This window comes from Emys orbicularis, chromosome 14, assembly GCF_028017835.1.
Source record: "Emys orbicularis isolate rEmyOrb1 chromosome 14, rEmyOrb1.hap1, whole genome shotgun sequence".
Taxonomy (NCBI): domain Eukaryota; kingdom Metazoa; phylum Chordata; order Testudines; family Emydidae; genus Emys; species Emys orbicularis.
Window position 1 is genome coordinate 9,520,391 of NC_088696.1, and position 16,194 is coordinate 9,536,584.

Here is a 16,194-nt window from a genome sequence, read left to right on the forward strand (position 1 = left end):
AAAAAAATCCACTAACATTAAACAAGCCACAGTATTTCAGAGCTCCCAGGAAGAAAATCACCACAAAATCTGCAAGCACTTCTATCTATATGCACTATTATTGTGCGTATGGGCAATCACTTATGAAACTGGCGAGCCATTAAACGTCTTGTGTACCCATCTGCTACCTTGTTTGAACATTTTGGGAGAAACTTCTGAAATTTTGTCCTTAAGTTTCCAGTCAAGACCAAATACCATATACCTGCAAAATGCTATATTTAGGCATTTAAATTGCAATTAGATAAACCTATGGAAAGTATGCCGTGGAGTTTGAGAGTTTGCTGTTGAGAAGCTACATTTTGGGCCTACATTTCTTGAGTGTCTGCTACCTCCGCTCAGATACAATGGTGATCCGCGGGGTATAAGGACATGCATCAAATGGAATAGGTCACATATTTTAAGATAGCTGTATTTTGATGCTGGATTAATAGTTCACAAGCATTTTCATTTTTGGCTTGATCTCACCAAGTGCTGAGCAGTCAGAACCCAATCCATCAAAGTATTTAGCACATGCTTAATTTCAAGGACTTGACTTGTCCTACTGAATTCAATGGGAGCGCTTTTCTGGATCAGGGCCACAATGTTCAGCACCTTGCATGACTGAGCCCTAAAAACATCATGAGGGCAAAGTGCTGCCTTTTCCCTCCATAAACATTAAGGTCATGTTCGCAGCAGAATGGCATAGTTCTCCGACACAGGGAAAGAGGCTGGAGACAGGCTTCTGTCTGAGGAATCAGCATCCACATCATAGGGAATTTAGGGAGGAGCCATGGGAGGAGCTGAAAGAACTGCAGCTATCAGATTTACTGGCTAAAACACCCAGGAGCGAGGAGAAAATGACTATGGTGACTACTGCAACACTGTGTGCACAGCAGAGGCTGAGGATGTAGAAGATAAACAAGTATGGATTGGATGAATGGACTATAAGGTGGATAGAAAGCTGGCTAGATTGTCAGGCTCAACAGTAGTGATCAATGGCTCGATGTCTAGTTGGTAGCCGGTATCAAGTGGAGTGCCTCAGGGGTCAGTCCTGGGGCCAGTTTTGTTCAACATCTTCATTAATGATTTGGACGATAGGATAGATTGCACCCTCAGCAAGTTGGTGGATGACACTAAGCTGGGGGGAGAGGTAGATATGCTGGAGAGTAGGGAAAGGGTCCACAGTGACCTAGGCAAATTGAAGGATTGGGCCAAAAGAAATCTGATGAGGTTCAACAAGGACAAGTGCAGAGTCCTGTACTTAGAATGGAAGAATCCCATGCACTGCTACAGGCTGGGGACTGACTGGCTAAGTGGCAGTTCTGCAGAAAAGAAATTGGGGATTACAGTGGACGAGAAGCTGGATATGAGTCAGCAGTGTGCCCTTGTTGCCAAGAAGGCTAATGGCATATTGGGCTGCATTAGTGGGAGCATTGCCAGCAGATCGAGGGAAGTGATTATTCCCCTCTATTTGGCACTGGTGAAGCCACATCTGGGGTATTGCATCCAGTTTTGGCCCCCCCACTACAGAAAGGATGTGGACAAATTGGAGAGAGTCCAACGGAGGGCAACAAAAATGATTAGGGGGCTGGGGAACATTATTTATGAGGAGAGGCTGAGGGAAATGGGCTTATTTAGTCTGCAGAAGAGAAGAGTGAGGGGGGAATTTGATAGCAGCCTTCAACTACCTAAAGGGGGGTTCCAAAGAGGATGGAGCTTGGCTGTTCTCAGTGGTAGCAGATGACAGAACAAGGAGTAATGGTCTCAAGTTGCAGTGGGGGAGGGCTAGGTTGGATACTAGGAAAAACTATTTCACTAGGAGGGTGGTGAAGCACTGGAGTGGGTTACCTAGGGAGGTAGTGGAATCTCTATCCTTAGAGGTTTTTAAGGCCCAGCTTGACAAAGCCCTGGCTGGGGTGATTTAGTTGGGGTTGGTCCTGCTTTGAGCAGGGGATTGGACTAGATGACCTCCTGAGGTCTCTTCCAACCCTAATATTCTAGGATTCTATGACGACTATTCTGTCCAGCCAGCCTACAATAAGACCACTGAACAAAGCCCAGTTTAAATGTGATTTGAATAGGTGTCCAAAAATTTGGCCCTTAAGGATTAATTGCAAAAGTATGTAACTATTCAAGAATAGTTACAAAAACACTATTTGTGATATATACTGTACAATCAGAGTTTATCGGGGGCAGGGAGAAAGGGAAGAGATGCCTCAGGCATCAAAACAAAAATCACCTTTAATGAACAAACATAGACTCAAACAAAGCTGAGGTTGCTTTGCACTGGGGATTTACAGAAAACATCTGTTAAGCAATCTAGTGCATCTCAGAAACAGAAATGTAAACACTGGTTTCCAACTTGGGGGAAAGCAATAAAAATCTCTGGACTTCCAGTGAGGCAGCAAGAAAATAGAAATTGAAAACATTTTAAGGAACATTGTACAATCTTCCACTTTGTAGCTACACTGGAGAACCTGACATTGCACTAATGCAGTGTCCAGATTTTTTTACTAGGTACACACCAAACAACATTCACAACCAGATACATCTGTGGTATAACTCCATTGACTTCCATTGTGTCAGACCAGCAATGAATCTGGCCCTCAGAATTCACCAATGGAAAGTGAACATTTGAAACATAGCTTAATAGAGCTACCTTCACAACACCATGAAAAATAAAAGCAAAAGCTATTTTCAGTAGAAATTATATTGTCAGACGATAAAGCAGGCCACTAAATATGTATTTGCTTCATAAAAGAGAAAGGGGACGGTTAGAAAATATCTTTAAACAGAAGGGAGATAGTTGGAAAAAAAATACATCAGTACTAAAAGAACCCATATAAAGCAGCCAATCTCAAAGTAAATAAAAGATGATAGCACTTCTAAATCAAATCATTATATTTATTGTATTTGAGCTTTCTGCCTCCAAAGCTATCCTGTAGAAGCTGTCTTTTCTTTTTTCCTTTCTCTTCTTTTAAGCGTTATTGTTGTCAGCTGTGAGGAAAGTCTACCTATAACTATCTGTACCGAAATTCAAATGAAGTAATTATGGCACCTTAAACTAGTAACTCAAAGTAAGAGGCTTTCTTTAAACCGTAGATTGCCATGATGGATTTTTGTCCCCTCCACATTGTTGAAGAAAAGGATATTTAATTATTGTAAAAGATGCCTGACTGGCAGTTCAGAGGTCGAAGCTCCACTTTTTTATACACAGAGTAAGTATACCACAGGCAGCAGCCATGCAAACATCTTCACACTACCCACCCCAAGCACCTGCAGAGGAATCACACAGGTGAGAAGTGCGGTTTGGTTTCTGGCTTAGATTTGCGAGAGCAGATTTGGCAGGACTTGGGCAGGTACTTCAGTTCCACCGTGTCTCAAGTCAATGAAAGTCCTGCACATCCTTAACAGCAAGCACATGCTTAAGTGCTTTCTGAACCAGGGCCTCTTTGCTGCCATTTCACGCCTGGTTTTTAAGACTGACTAGTAGATCTAAATGCAGTGTTGCTTGATGGGATAGGACATTGCTAGAAACTGGAAAGAGACCACCAAAGGCCACCAAATTCAGAAGGAAAAAAACACTTTCAGGTACTATTAAACAGACTGCATCTGAGTAGTAAATCTGATCTAGAAATGAAAGGGGCTGATTTATGAATTACGAATATTTTTCTGAGCCATCCTGTCCACTGGCAACATTTACTTGAAATCCTGAAGGCAGCAGGTTGAAAAATCCCAGGCTTGTGCTTGTTTTCAGAACTCAGCGTTACCAGGACAGAGGATTTTTTATTAGAAACTACTATTTTAAACTGTAATGAAAGGGATCAAAACAGGATACATTGAGAAAAAAAAAGAGGACAATAGGACTAAATAGGGAAATGAGGCAAAAGCATTTCAGATAAAGTGTAACAAACATATGATCTAAAGCCAAACTTTTCAAACCTGGGTGACTAAAGTTAGCTGCCTAAATCCATAGTTATAAATGCAAGTGGTCGGGTTTTCATGTAGATCAGGTCCCACTGACTTATATGGAATTTGTAGGTGTTCAGAACTTCTCAGAAACAGACCGTTTACATTCAGCTGAAAATGTTGGCCTAAACTACCAAAGATTATTAAGGCAAACCATAAGAATGGTTTCAAGAAAGACATGTAGTTATTTCTGGAGAAGAGGAGGATTGAGGGAAATGGTAGAAATTCAGGGAAGCAGGCATGTGAAAGCCTAATTGGTAGCAACGCTGAATAGAATGGCTTCCTATTCTTATCATATTGAGTCTTCTTATGTACTTCTAACTAGCAATGGGGAGCCTATGGTTATACAACATTATATGCCTATTTTAACTAAAAGTCCTAATGAAATAGCTCTTACAGGGTTAAGGGCCTGATCCAAAGAAAATTCTAACAGGATTAACAGCCTGATCAAAAGCCCCTATAAATTAAAGGAAAAGCTCCTTTTCACTTCAATAAGTTTTGGATCAGGCCCTAGAAACTGTTTGTGGTATTGTTTAGTGGCGCTCCGGTAAAAGCACCCTGCTGAAAGCAGCTAGTGTTGTTGGCATTTAGCACCACATTTTTACTGCCAAGAAAAGCTGTTTCGAATCCTTCTTGTTTCTCAGTCTGGTCCCTCAATCTTCAGTTGCTGACAGAATAATTATTAGAGTGAAATTTCTATCACTCTTTTGAAAATGAAACACTGCCAAGTGGATAAAATTAAACAGGGGAAAAAACAAACAGCAGCAAGAAGAAAATAATAGTTTAATAATACAATTCCCGCCCCTTTCAAAATTATATTATATTCAGCATCTCTAGTGTTCACTTCCTACAATCTGGAAATATTCCTGTAAACTGTAGAAGTTTGTGAAACTTTTATAGCCAAATCTGGTGGTTTTGGGTGTCAAACTGACTGGTGGAATTGGCCAATGCTCCTAGGAGTCTTTTGCCCTTTTTGGACAACAGAGGTAGGGGGTAGAAAGGGAAGGATTTGGGAATGGTTTGTCTGAAGCCAGAGAGCTTTGTCATGACAGGGATAGAAGTTTAAAATGCCATCGTTCTACAGACAGGCGATGTCTTTTGTGTTTGTTTTTTTTCTTCCAGGCACTCAGTATTGTTCAATAGAATTCATCTTGCAGGGCAGAAAATTATCACACCGAACAGGTGAAATTTAAAAGGCATCAGGACCAGAGTTTCAATACCAAACTCTGAAAGCTGGCAGGTCTCAAAGGGAAAGTGCTGAAATTCATTGCCTTCATGACAAAACATGTTGATTTCAGCTGTGTGTCATATTATCATATGACCCAGAGCTAGGTTTACAGTGATGGGACTCCCCGCTATGGGAGAAAGGAGGGAAATAGCTCAGTAGGCTTAATTTAGATATTATCTCATCACCCGCAGCCCATTTCTCTACAGTACTTTATGTTATAATGTTTGGGGTTTGGTTGTGTTCTGCTTTTGGAAATTATATTCAATGGTGTATGTAAGTGTACTGATGTAAGGGAGGGAGAATTCATTAGATATATCCCCAGGGGAATTATGTCAACCTGAGCCCAAAAGCAGTAGGGTACAATGAGCAAAATTTAAAAAGGGAGAAAATGCTGAAGGATTCAGAGACCAAGGACTCTGTCCAAAGACACAGAACACTGTCCAAGGATCCTGCAGTGCTCTGAGGTTTGTTTCCTGTGTATCAGTTTCCTGAAATCCATGTAAGCCAAAAGTGACTGGTTTTGCATAGGCAAGGTGGGTTAGGTAATATCTTTTACTGGACCAACTTCTACTTGTGAAAGAGACAAACTTTCAAGCTTACACAGAGCTCTTCTTCAGGTCAGGTTTTGCTTAAGAAGATATACAAGGTGAGAAAAAAAATGCTTTTAATCACCACTTTCCAAATAAAAGTTTGTCCTGGGCATGATGTTAAACTCCATCCTCCACTGCCTTGTGGATACTTCTTGGTTGAAGAAAGGCTAAGGGATCTCACCCAGACAGAAAAGGTGGTCATGCTGAAGTGATAGGCAGTTAGCAGCTCTATCTAGGTTGTTCTCTGGCAGAAGCTACAACCTCTATGTCACTGAGCGTCCAAACTCGCTCTGACCTTTGGATTCTGGATCAGTGGTCTAAAGGGTGGACAACAGGTCTATGATAGCCTTCGCTCCTCCATAACTTTGCCTAGGCATATGCGCCAAAGGTCTTGGCAAGACGGTCGTAGGGATCTGAGAGAGGTGCATGGGGCAGCTACCAAGATTTCCAAGCAGCCCTGTATAGGGATGGCCTGCATGCGGCATGTGAGGGTGGCCCTAGAAAAGGTGGGTCAAAGTAGCTGAAATAAAGCTAACTATAGGTGTTCCCCTCCCTCATAAAATAATGCTATTTTATATTCAGAAAGAGAACTAAGTACAATTGGATGCAAAGATTAATAGAAGAAAACTGGCAAATTCTTACCTCTTTCTTGGTGAATTCTGGTGGGTGATCATTTTTGTCATCGATAACAATGGTAGCTGTCGCTGTGCCAATTAATCCCACATCAAGACCAGCCATGTCCTTCGCTTCTATAATAAGCTCGTACTTAGGGTTTTCCATCGTCTGAAAAAAAAATCGAGAGATCAAAAATTCAGTTTCCTCTCCTTCAGACATCAAGAGCAACAACAACACAACACAATTTGGTCTGATACAATATAGGACAAAAATTTATTTGAGCTACTGGTTTACTGAGAGAGTGTGGCTCTCCCCTGGGCTCCAGGGACCGGGAGGGCAAATTTTATCTAAAATACAATATGAAGCAAGGTATAATGGGTTTATGTTTGTGAACAGTGTATAGGCTACACAATTATTCAAATGTATGGTGAAATGGGACAGAAATTAAAATATTCCCAGGTTTTATGCACTTCAATGCACCAATATTGGTCACATGATTCGTTAATGTTATGCTAGTTACATAATTAAATCCTAAAGTCACATACTGAATATAAACTCACACTTTCTTGTATTAAGCCTTATGTACTCTGCACATGCTATTTTAAATGGTAATCCAAATATTCAGAAGTAACAGGAGTAGGAAAGCAATATCTAAAATAGGTTATGGCTGGCACAAAAGAATTAGATATGGTGACATTAGCACATTAGATCTATCTAACCATCCATGCATTCAGTTTTTATGCCATGCTCATCATCTGAGTACCTACCCATCAAAGAACTAGAGAGCACCAGGTCTCCATGCTGGTGCTGCAGCACAACCCATTCTCAATTCCCACCCCACCCCATCTTTCCAATGCTAGCCATAACTTAAAAGCCAAAATGGGGCCCAGAGTGAATTCTGCATTGGGGGCAGCCATAGGGTTCTCAATTCACCTTTTGTGCTGGGCATGGAAGCATAGATGGTGGCCTGCCAGACAAAAGGGTAATATTAGATACCATCAAATGGAATTACTATTCGGTGCCTGAACCTGCTCCCATTGAACTCATAAACCATTTTGACAGGTTTCAGAGGGGTAGCGGTGTTAGTCTGTATCAGCAAAAAACAATGAGGAGTCCTTGTGGCACCTTAGAGACTAACAAATTTATTTGGGCATAAGCTTTCATGGGCTATAACCCACTTCATCAGACGCATGGAGTGAAAAATACAGTAGGCAGGTATAAATAAACAGCACATGAAAAGATGGGAGTTGCCTAACCAAGCGGGGGGTCACTGACTTCAATGGAGGCAGGAATGGGCCCTTCTTAAAATGAGTATTTTCCCCACTTGTATGATGGTCTCGTGTGGGACCATCTGTCTATCAACCATATGTGTTGCATTGTCCATGGAGAACAAAGATGGAGAGGTGCTGTAGTCATCTTTAATGTTATGTAGTAGGAATATCTTGCATGCTCAATAGCTGTTGTTCAAACATGTGTCATAAAGGGAGCCAATTGGTGCTGAGTTCCATGCTGCAGAGAAAACAAATGCCTCCCCCATCTCCTCCAAATACCATCACTGCCTCGTGCAGCAGAACTATAGAGGCTGGGACGAGATTTGTCCCCCATCAATTAGCCCCTGCCATTTAGAATTTAAAAAGCCTCTTTTTGACTATCGCTTAGCAAGCCAAACTCCCAGGGCAGCCACTTTGCAGCTAAGAGCTCACTGCAGGGGTCCTCCAAATTATACATTGTGCAGCCCATTTTATACAAGACAGCCTTTCATGGGGATTTTCCCTTGCCAAGCCCCAAGCCCCCATGTTGTGGCTCTCAAAACATCTGCAGGCCACCAGCAAAGGTTCCAAAGGCAACTGATCAATACCATGGCTCAGTAAGAAACTTGCCGTTCAGGCAGCCCAAACTAGAAGAGATGCTAAACACTGAAAACACAGTTTTGTAGAAAACCTTCAGCTATTGAGCCTTAAAATCCCACCTATCCTGCAAGAGGTGTGTGCCCTTTCATATAGAAACTAAATGTTATTCTGGATGGCAGAAAATCCCCTACTGGGATTTTAAGGCTCCAGGATGGTATATAATTGTACATATAGCAATCTCACTTCAGTGTCTATGACTCAGTGAATGAGCTTGAACATATAAGGCTGGGCAAAATTCACAGAATTTCATTTAAAAATGTTCTCTGTTTCTTTTCAAGCTGTATTGGAACCTTCCCCTCAAATTTAGCTTTCTTCATTATTTTGAAAAAAAATGGCTATTATTGAGTAGGAAACTCGCAAAATCGTGTCTTATTGCATTTTTATAAGCTGACTTAGCTGGAAAAATAGGTCTATTTATGCTCAAAATGGGTCATTTTTTTTGTTTGAAAGCTGGCCCATTTTCCATTGAAAAGGAGTCCATTAGTGGTAGGAAATTGTGCATGTCTCAGCAGAAATTTCCACGACAAGAGTCCAGTTTTCAAGCTCACATTGAAATGTGTAAAACATTGAGCTTTGAGTCGCATTTCATATTATTATGAATACTTCACACTCCTCTGCAGTGCAGCAGTTTATGCATCTAGTCCTGTCACCCAAATATGTGCGGTGTTAGAAAAAAAGCAACTCCTGGCATATCCTAACCGAGAGAAGAAGTGTGATCCAATTAGATTCCCTTTACACTAAAATATTGTTTTTGAGGTTCTTTTCAGCATTTCTCATATTTCTAGAATTTAATAGCTCAACTCACTAGTTCGTACTTATTAGCAGCTAACTATGCCTATGTGATTGTAAAGTATATTTAAGAGACATCTTTTTTTCCCCTCTCCAGTAAAAAGTCCCTTTGAAGATGTTAAGGACATACAAACAAATAGTAATACTTAGCTTCTCTCTAACAGCTTTTATTTGATAAGTGCCTTGCAAACATTATCTAATTATAAACAGCCCACTAGTGTAGGAGGATCCTTGGCTGGGAAATCCGGTTGATGTAAGACCTTTCCACCCTATGGGAGTAAGCCACAGCATAGCTCTGAATCAGGACCTATATTTTATGCTGTTAAATAATATGAATATAACCAACAGAAATTAACTCTGTGTGGGCTCTGGCAAGACAAGTAAGGGGAGGCCTTGCGAGCCAGTAATTTCCAGAGCATCACTCTCCTGATTTCTGAAACTGTCAGTGGTGATTTGTAGGACATCTGCATAATTGAGGAGGAAGAATGGTTCCAGGTGCTGCAGGGAGGACAAACTAGGAGCAATTATATGAAGTTGTACAAGGAGTAATTCAGCCTCAGATGGGGAGAACGGGGGAGGGAAACAAACAAACAAAAAACCAAACCCAAAGCACATTTTGCAGTACGAGCTGTTTGACTATGGAACAACCTTTTCATCTGTGAAACTCCGTTGCTGGAGATATTCAAAGATGGTCTAGGTAAAACATTTATGAATATCAGCAAGGACAATAATGCATATTTGTGGGGGTGGATGGGATTATTATCCATTTCTGTGTGATTATATGGTTTAAAAGATATGGCGTTCCTGATGGCTGCCTTAACGGGAAAAAAATTAATTTTCTAACCCTTTTCCAGCCTTTATCCAAGAATGTTTATTCATATTTCCTTTTGCTTTTTATAAGCACCAGTTATACCTTCACTCCCTGTATTGAATGGCTTCATTTGGCTGTGGGTATTGAACTCTGTCTCTGTTCTCTTCGTTAGTCCTCATCAGCTAATAACAGGAGCTAATTAATCAAATACTATTGTTCTGGCAAAACAATGCACTTATGATTGAAAATTACAATTTGTAAACTGCAACTAAGTATTGTAGGCTTCATTAAGAACACAAAGACCACTTGAGAAAGACAAGCTGCTCAGTACACTTAGTAAATCCTAAGAATGTCATCATTTTGCCATTCTCTCCCCGTATGAACTGAACAACAGTTGAGGTACATCACTCTGAACAAATATTTACAAAAAAATTAGTACCTAGTATACATTTGCAGGAAGGTATCAAGATCAGGAATTCCAGAGATATTTTTTTTGGACAGATCAAGTTTTGCTCAGCACAATGTTTAAAAGCTGAGCATCCCATAATGATTAGATATGAAAATGTATTATATCAAATATTTGTTAGAAAAAAAAACATTCACCACATGTATGTTGCCTCATTCAGAATAAAATAATTGGATAGCAATGGCATTTTATTGGAAAATATCTCATCAATATTAGGTACATGTAATCAGCAAAGTGATACTGAAGGCTAAAGATTTGAGCTTAAATGTTGTATTAAATACTTTCAAAGAAGGGAAATGTAGAGGTCCCACTGGATCCAACCTTCTACAAAGTTTGGGCTTACAAGTGCATATATGTGAAAGGTAAGTTGCACTGATGATAACTGAATTTCAGTAAGAGTAATAGAGGAAGAAGAAATTCAATACACCGGATAATTCCAAGATATGTATCAATTGGAAACATCTTAACCTATTGAAATAGGTCATTTTGTTTTAATCATTTGTGAAGCGAAGGTTGACTTTTAACAGCTTCAAATGTTGCACCACAGCAGGTTCCATTTTGATGAGCTAGGAAAAGTAGAATATTTATCTGAACCTTGGAGTCTGCCAAAATGGGCCTTGTAATCTAAAGAGAAAAGGTTCTCTTGTAAAATTTCTGCACTGAGAACAGTAAACACCATGACATTTTAAATATTCCAGTACTTATGCAGTTGGGTCTTTTTTAGAACCTGTATGTTAGGAGACATTGCAATGAATATTTTTGACACCCTTTTTTGAATCTGAGAAGATTTGGTTATTATTATTAATAAAATAAAATAATAAAATTGCTGGCACTGTAATTTTCAAGCTAGAATGAAACTTCTTGACTACACATAGAAAGATATGGACCAGCTGAAAATTTGGACCCAGATCCAAACCTTCCTCAAGAGAGTGTTAAGTGGCTTACCTAAAGTCACAAGGTAGGAGAAATGGGACATTTAGAGATCATCTTTTGTCCATACACAGTATGCAAAATATATTTTAAAAATTCCTAGAATACTATGAATCAATGGTCCTCAACCTTTCCAGACTACTGTACTTCTTTCAGGTGTCTGATTTGTCTTGGGTACTCCAAATTTCACCTTACTTAAAAACTAGTTGCTTACAAAATCAGACCAACTAGCTTAATTTCAGTACCCAGAAACATAATGGAACAATTAATTAAGCATTCAATTTGCAATCATCTAGAAGATAATAAGGTGATAAGTAACAATCAGCATGTATTTATTTGTCAAGAACAAATTGTGTCAAACCAACCTAGTAGCTTTCTTTGACAGGGTAACAAGCCTTCTGGATCGACGGGAAGCTGTAGATGTGGTATATCTTGACTTTAGTAAGGCTTTGATACTGTCTTGCATGACCTTCTCATAAACAAACTAGGGAAATACAACCTAGATGAGGTGGGTACATAACTGGTTGGAAAACTGTTCCCAGAGAGTAGTTATCAGTGGTTCACTGTCAAGCTGGAAGGGCATATCAGTTTTGGATCCGGTTCTATTCAATATCTTCATCAGTGATTTAGATAGTGGCATAGAGAGTACACTTGTGGATGATACCAAGCTGGGAGGGGTTTCAAGTGCTTTGGAGGATAGGATTAGGGTGACCAGATAGTAAGTGTAAAAAATTGGGATGGGCATGGGGGGTAATAGGTGCCTATATAAGAAAAAGCCCCCCAAATTGGGACTGTCCCTATAAAATTGGGACGTCTGGTCACCCTAGATAGGATTAAAATTCAAAATGATCTGGACAAAACTGTAAATAGGATGAAATTCAATAAAGAAAAATGCAAAGTACTCCATTTAGGAAGGAACAATCAGTTGCACACATACAAAATAGGAAATGATTGCCTAGGAAGGAGTACTGCAAAAAGGGATCTGGGGGTCATAGTGGATCACAAGCTAAATACGAGTCAACAGTGTAACATAAATGCAAAAAAAGCAAACATCATTCTGGGATGAATAAGCAGGAGTGTTGTAAGCAAGACACGTGAAGTAATTCTTTTGCTCTGCGCTGATTTGGCCTCAACTGGAGTATTGTGTCCAGTTTTGGGCACCATATTTCAGGAAAGATGTGGACAATTGGAGAAATACAGAGAAGAGCAACAAATATGATTAAAGGTCTAGAAAACATGACCTATAATGAAAGATTTTAAAAATTGGGTTTGTTTAGTCTGGAGAAGAGAAGACTGAGGGGAGACATGATAACAGTTTTCAAGTACATAAAAGATTGTTACAAGGAGGACTTGGAGGGATAAAAATTGTTCTTATTAACCTCTGAGGATAGGACAAGAAGCAATGGGCTTAAATTGCAATAAGGGTGGTTTAGGTTGGCATCAGGAAAAACTTCCTACCTGTCAGGGTTGTTAAGCACTGGAATAAATTGTCTAGGGAGGCTCTGGAATCTACATCAATGGAGATTTTTAAGAGCAGGTTAGAAAAAACATCTGCCAGGGATGGTTTAGATAATACTTATTCCTGCCATGAGTGCAGGGGACTGGACTAGATGACCTCTCAAGGTCCCTTTCAGTCCAATGATTCTATGATAAAATACAAAAGTGTCACAGAACACTTACTGAAAAATTGCTGACTTTCTCATTTTGTCAGTATGAAATTTTAGTTTGTACTGACTGTGCTAGTGCTTTTTATGTATCCTGTTGTAAAAGTAGACAAATATCTACACGAGTTGATGCATCTCCTGTGGACCCCCAGGAATATGTGGACCCCTGGTTGAGAACCACTGCTATGAATTATTCTTAGGAAGTTCAATCCTGGGGATCAAATATCTGAAGTGGCCCTTAAATTTTATTTATATAGGATGCAAAAAGGAAACATGTCTATCTGTGCATCTCCCTGAGAATCTCCCACCCCCCCAAAAGAGAAATAATTGTTGTTATTAATTATTTATATTACTGTAGTGCCTGGAAACTCCAACTGAGATCAGAACCCCATTATGTTAGGTACTGTACAAAAAACATAGTAAGACACAGTCCCCACACTGAAAGTATAAATCATAATAATCAAGACAGACAAAGAGTGGTAGGGGGCCACTGACGCACAGAGCCCAAGGTCACTGGCAGAACCAGGAATAGAATCCAGGTCTCCAGAATTCCTATTTTGTGACTTAGCCACTGGACCACTCTGCATCTCCAAAATCAAATCACTATGCACAGGGATAAGCTGGTAATGTAAACATGCAACGGTTTCAAACGACGTTTATCCATAGCCAAAAGGGGTAATGATTTTAATTGATGAACATGTAGTCGCTGTTTGTCTGGTGTTTCATTTATCAGTCCTGGCTATGTGCACCTTAGCACTGTTGAGAGACTTTGTACCATTACAGCAGGAAACCCATTCATTTCCCCATAAATTTGCACTTTAGTCATTGAGCCCACTGTGGGGGTGACACTGGCGAATGGTTTGGTCTGCAGTCAGGCTGACAAGTTTGCTTCTACAGTCCACTCAATGCCACTCTCTCCAACATGTGACATTAGTGTCAGATTTCCATCCCCTGCTCTCTCAGCATCACTGTTTCATCACTGGTAGGCAATGAGAGGTAAGACAGCTCACTTTTTGAGATTATTGGCTTGCTGACAAAGCCAGCAGGATATAATAGCAGTAGAGGGAAACAAGTAGCTCAGTGCAGTTACATATGGTTAGAATAAACCCAGTGATAACGTCTAGGTAGGGGACAGATATGACAGTCCTGTGCCGAGGTTTAATTCTTTTAATGTTTTCTTTATAGCTACAGTAGGAAAATTGTCAGTGGCATAGAAGCCACAAGAAAAGTGATCCCCACGATTTACACTTCACATCACAATCTCTAACAGAGGCCTCCATTTTGCTAGATGCAGAGAGTAAAGCTCCCATAATACCCAGTGAAATCCAGGAGATGAGGATTCTCAGCACCTAAGACCCCAAATTCAGCAAGAATGAAGTCAATGGGACTACTCGCATGTTTAAATCTAGGCACACTTTTAAATATCTTGATAAATCAAGGCCTAAGGGACTGATCCAAAGCAGAAAAAAGCTAACAGGAAGACTTCAGTGGCTTTTGATGGAACCATAAATGATTTTTATTCCCCAATAATTACAAGTAGCAGGACATGCTTAATCAAAGATTCATGAACAGTAAATATAGGGAACAACCAGTTTTTTCTACCACTGGTTTTAAACTCCACTTTTATTCAGTATTTAATATTTTGGGGACAGGCAAAAATTGTCAGAGGAAACCAAACTTTCCAGGAAAAGTTCATTTTCTGGACTCCCAAGCTAATTAGTAAATGTACAATGTTAGGTTGGTGTGGCAATCTTTCTAGAACGTTACTAAACTAGATAAGACTGAATAAGCAGTAGCTATCTAGAGGCTATAGTTAGAGGTCATTCTATTAGAGATATTCCCAGTTCTGGAGATATTGCCTATAACTTAACATTTGGAATCCAGCCTGGCTCAGTGACATGGCTGACCTCAGAGCTAACTAATGATTGGCATTCTGCAGAAGGGAAATGCCTGAAAAATTCAAAGCAACTTGGGCTACGTTTTAGAGGTCTATGATTACTGCAGATCCTGAAGATAGATGTGTCTCTTCCCCTTTCCCCCAACCCTTTATCCTAAAACCTCTTTATTTACTTTGTGTATTATGATGAATCTGGTATATTTTTGATTATTTGTTCCAAACAAACGAATAAAAATTTGGAATCACTAGAATTAGATTGAACATTTTAAGAGTGTCCACTGTGTAAGGGTGAAATCTCATAAATGTATGTGTGTACACATATTTCATATTTCATACCAAAAGCATGCCACAATCCCACAGGCCAACTTTTTGTCCTCTGGACAGTCACATTTGGTGGACAGTCAAGTTTTCCCACACTGCCCCAAGAACAAAGGGCTAGAGTGGCCACAGTTTGGAAGGGTGCTAGGAAGACTGGGATATGGGTGGTTGGACTCAGGCCCACAAAATGCAGTATACATGCTGGAACCCCAGGGTGGGATTCAGGGTTCAACAATTCCTAACCTGAGGTTACAAATGAGTGTATACCCTCAAGCCCTAGGTTAACAAAACCAGAGTCTGCTAATTTGAGTTCTGCTAATCCTGGTCTCACACTGAGGTGTAGACATACCCCAAGAGTCCTGACTCCTTATTTTACAAAATTATCCTATGACTGAATGATTAATACATTTAGAATGGATAGACTGGGTAATTTTATTTAATTATTTGGGTGTGGGAGGGACTGTGAACAAATGCTAAATTATTTCATGGTGTTGCCCATTCCTAGAGTGTGAAATTCATGCTGTATGTCACTGAGAACACAGAGTCCAAAACTGCCACACTCAATCACCTGAAGCGAGGCACCTAAATCCATATGTAGGCACGTAAATAAAAGAGACCTGATTTTCAAAGGTTTAGAGCATTTGTGGCTCCCACTGACTTTGAATGAAATTGTGAGTGCTCAGCACCCATACAAATTGGGGTGGAGGGGGCACCCATTTAGGGGTGTAAATAGGAATCGAGGTTCCTAGTTTTAGAGGCTGAAAATTTTGCCCAGACAGATCATTTGAATATAAAACTAATTCCGAGCAAGCAATAAGAATTCACATGAAAGATGTGAATAATGAACCTCTTCATGAATAGGCTGTAACAAAGTCCCCTTTTTGTCATTGGCACCTGAATAGACTGTGGTTGTGACTAAAATGGGATAATCAATGAAGTTGACATATGGATTGCTGGCATATTCAAGGTGCCCACACACTTGACTAAAC

General features: G+C 40.0%; 1 protein-coding gene across 1 annotated transcript in view; it reads right to left on the minus strand.

Annotated features, from left to right (window-relative positions):
* Positions 1-16,194, minus strand: part of CDH13 (cadherin 13) — a 608,253-nt gene that overhangs the window by 98,703 nt on the left and 493,356 nt on the right. Inside the window, exon 7 of the mRNA XM_065416779.1 lies at positions 6,448-6,588. Coding sequence (XP_065272851.1) covers positions 6,448-6,588 — 141 coding nt within the window. The remainder of the gene's footprint in view (positions 1-6,447; positions 6,589-16,194) is intronic.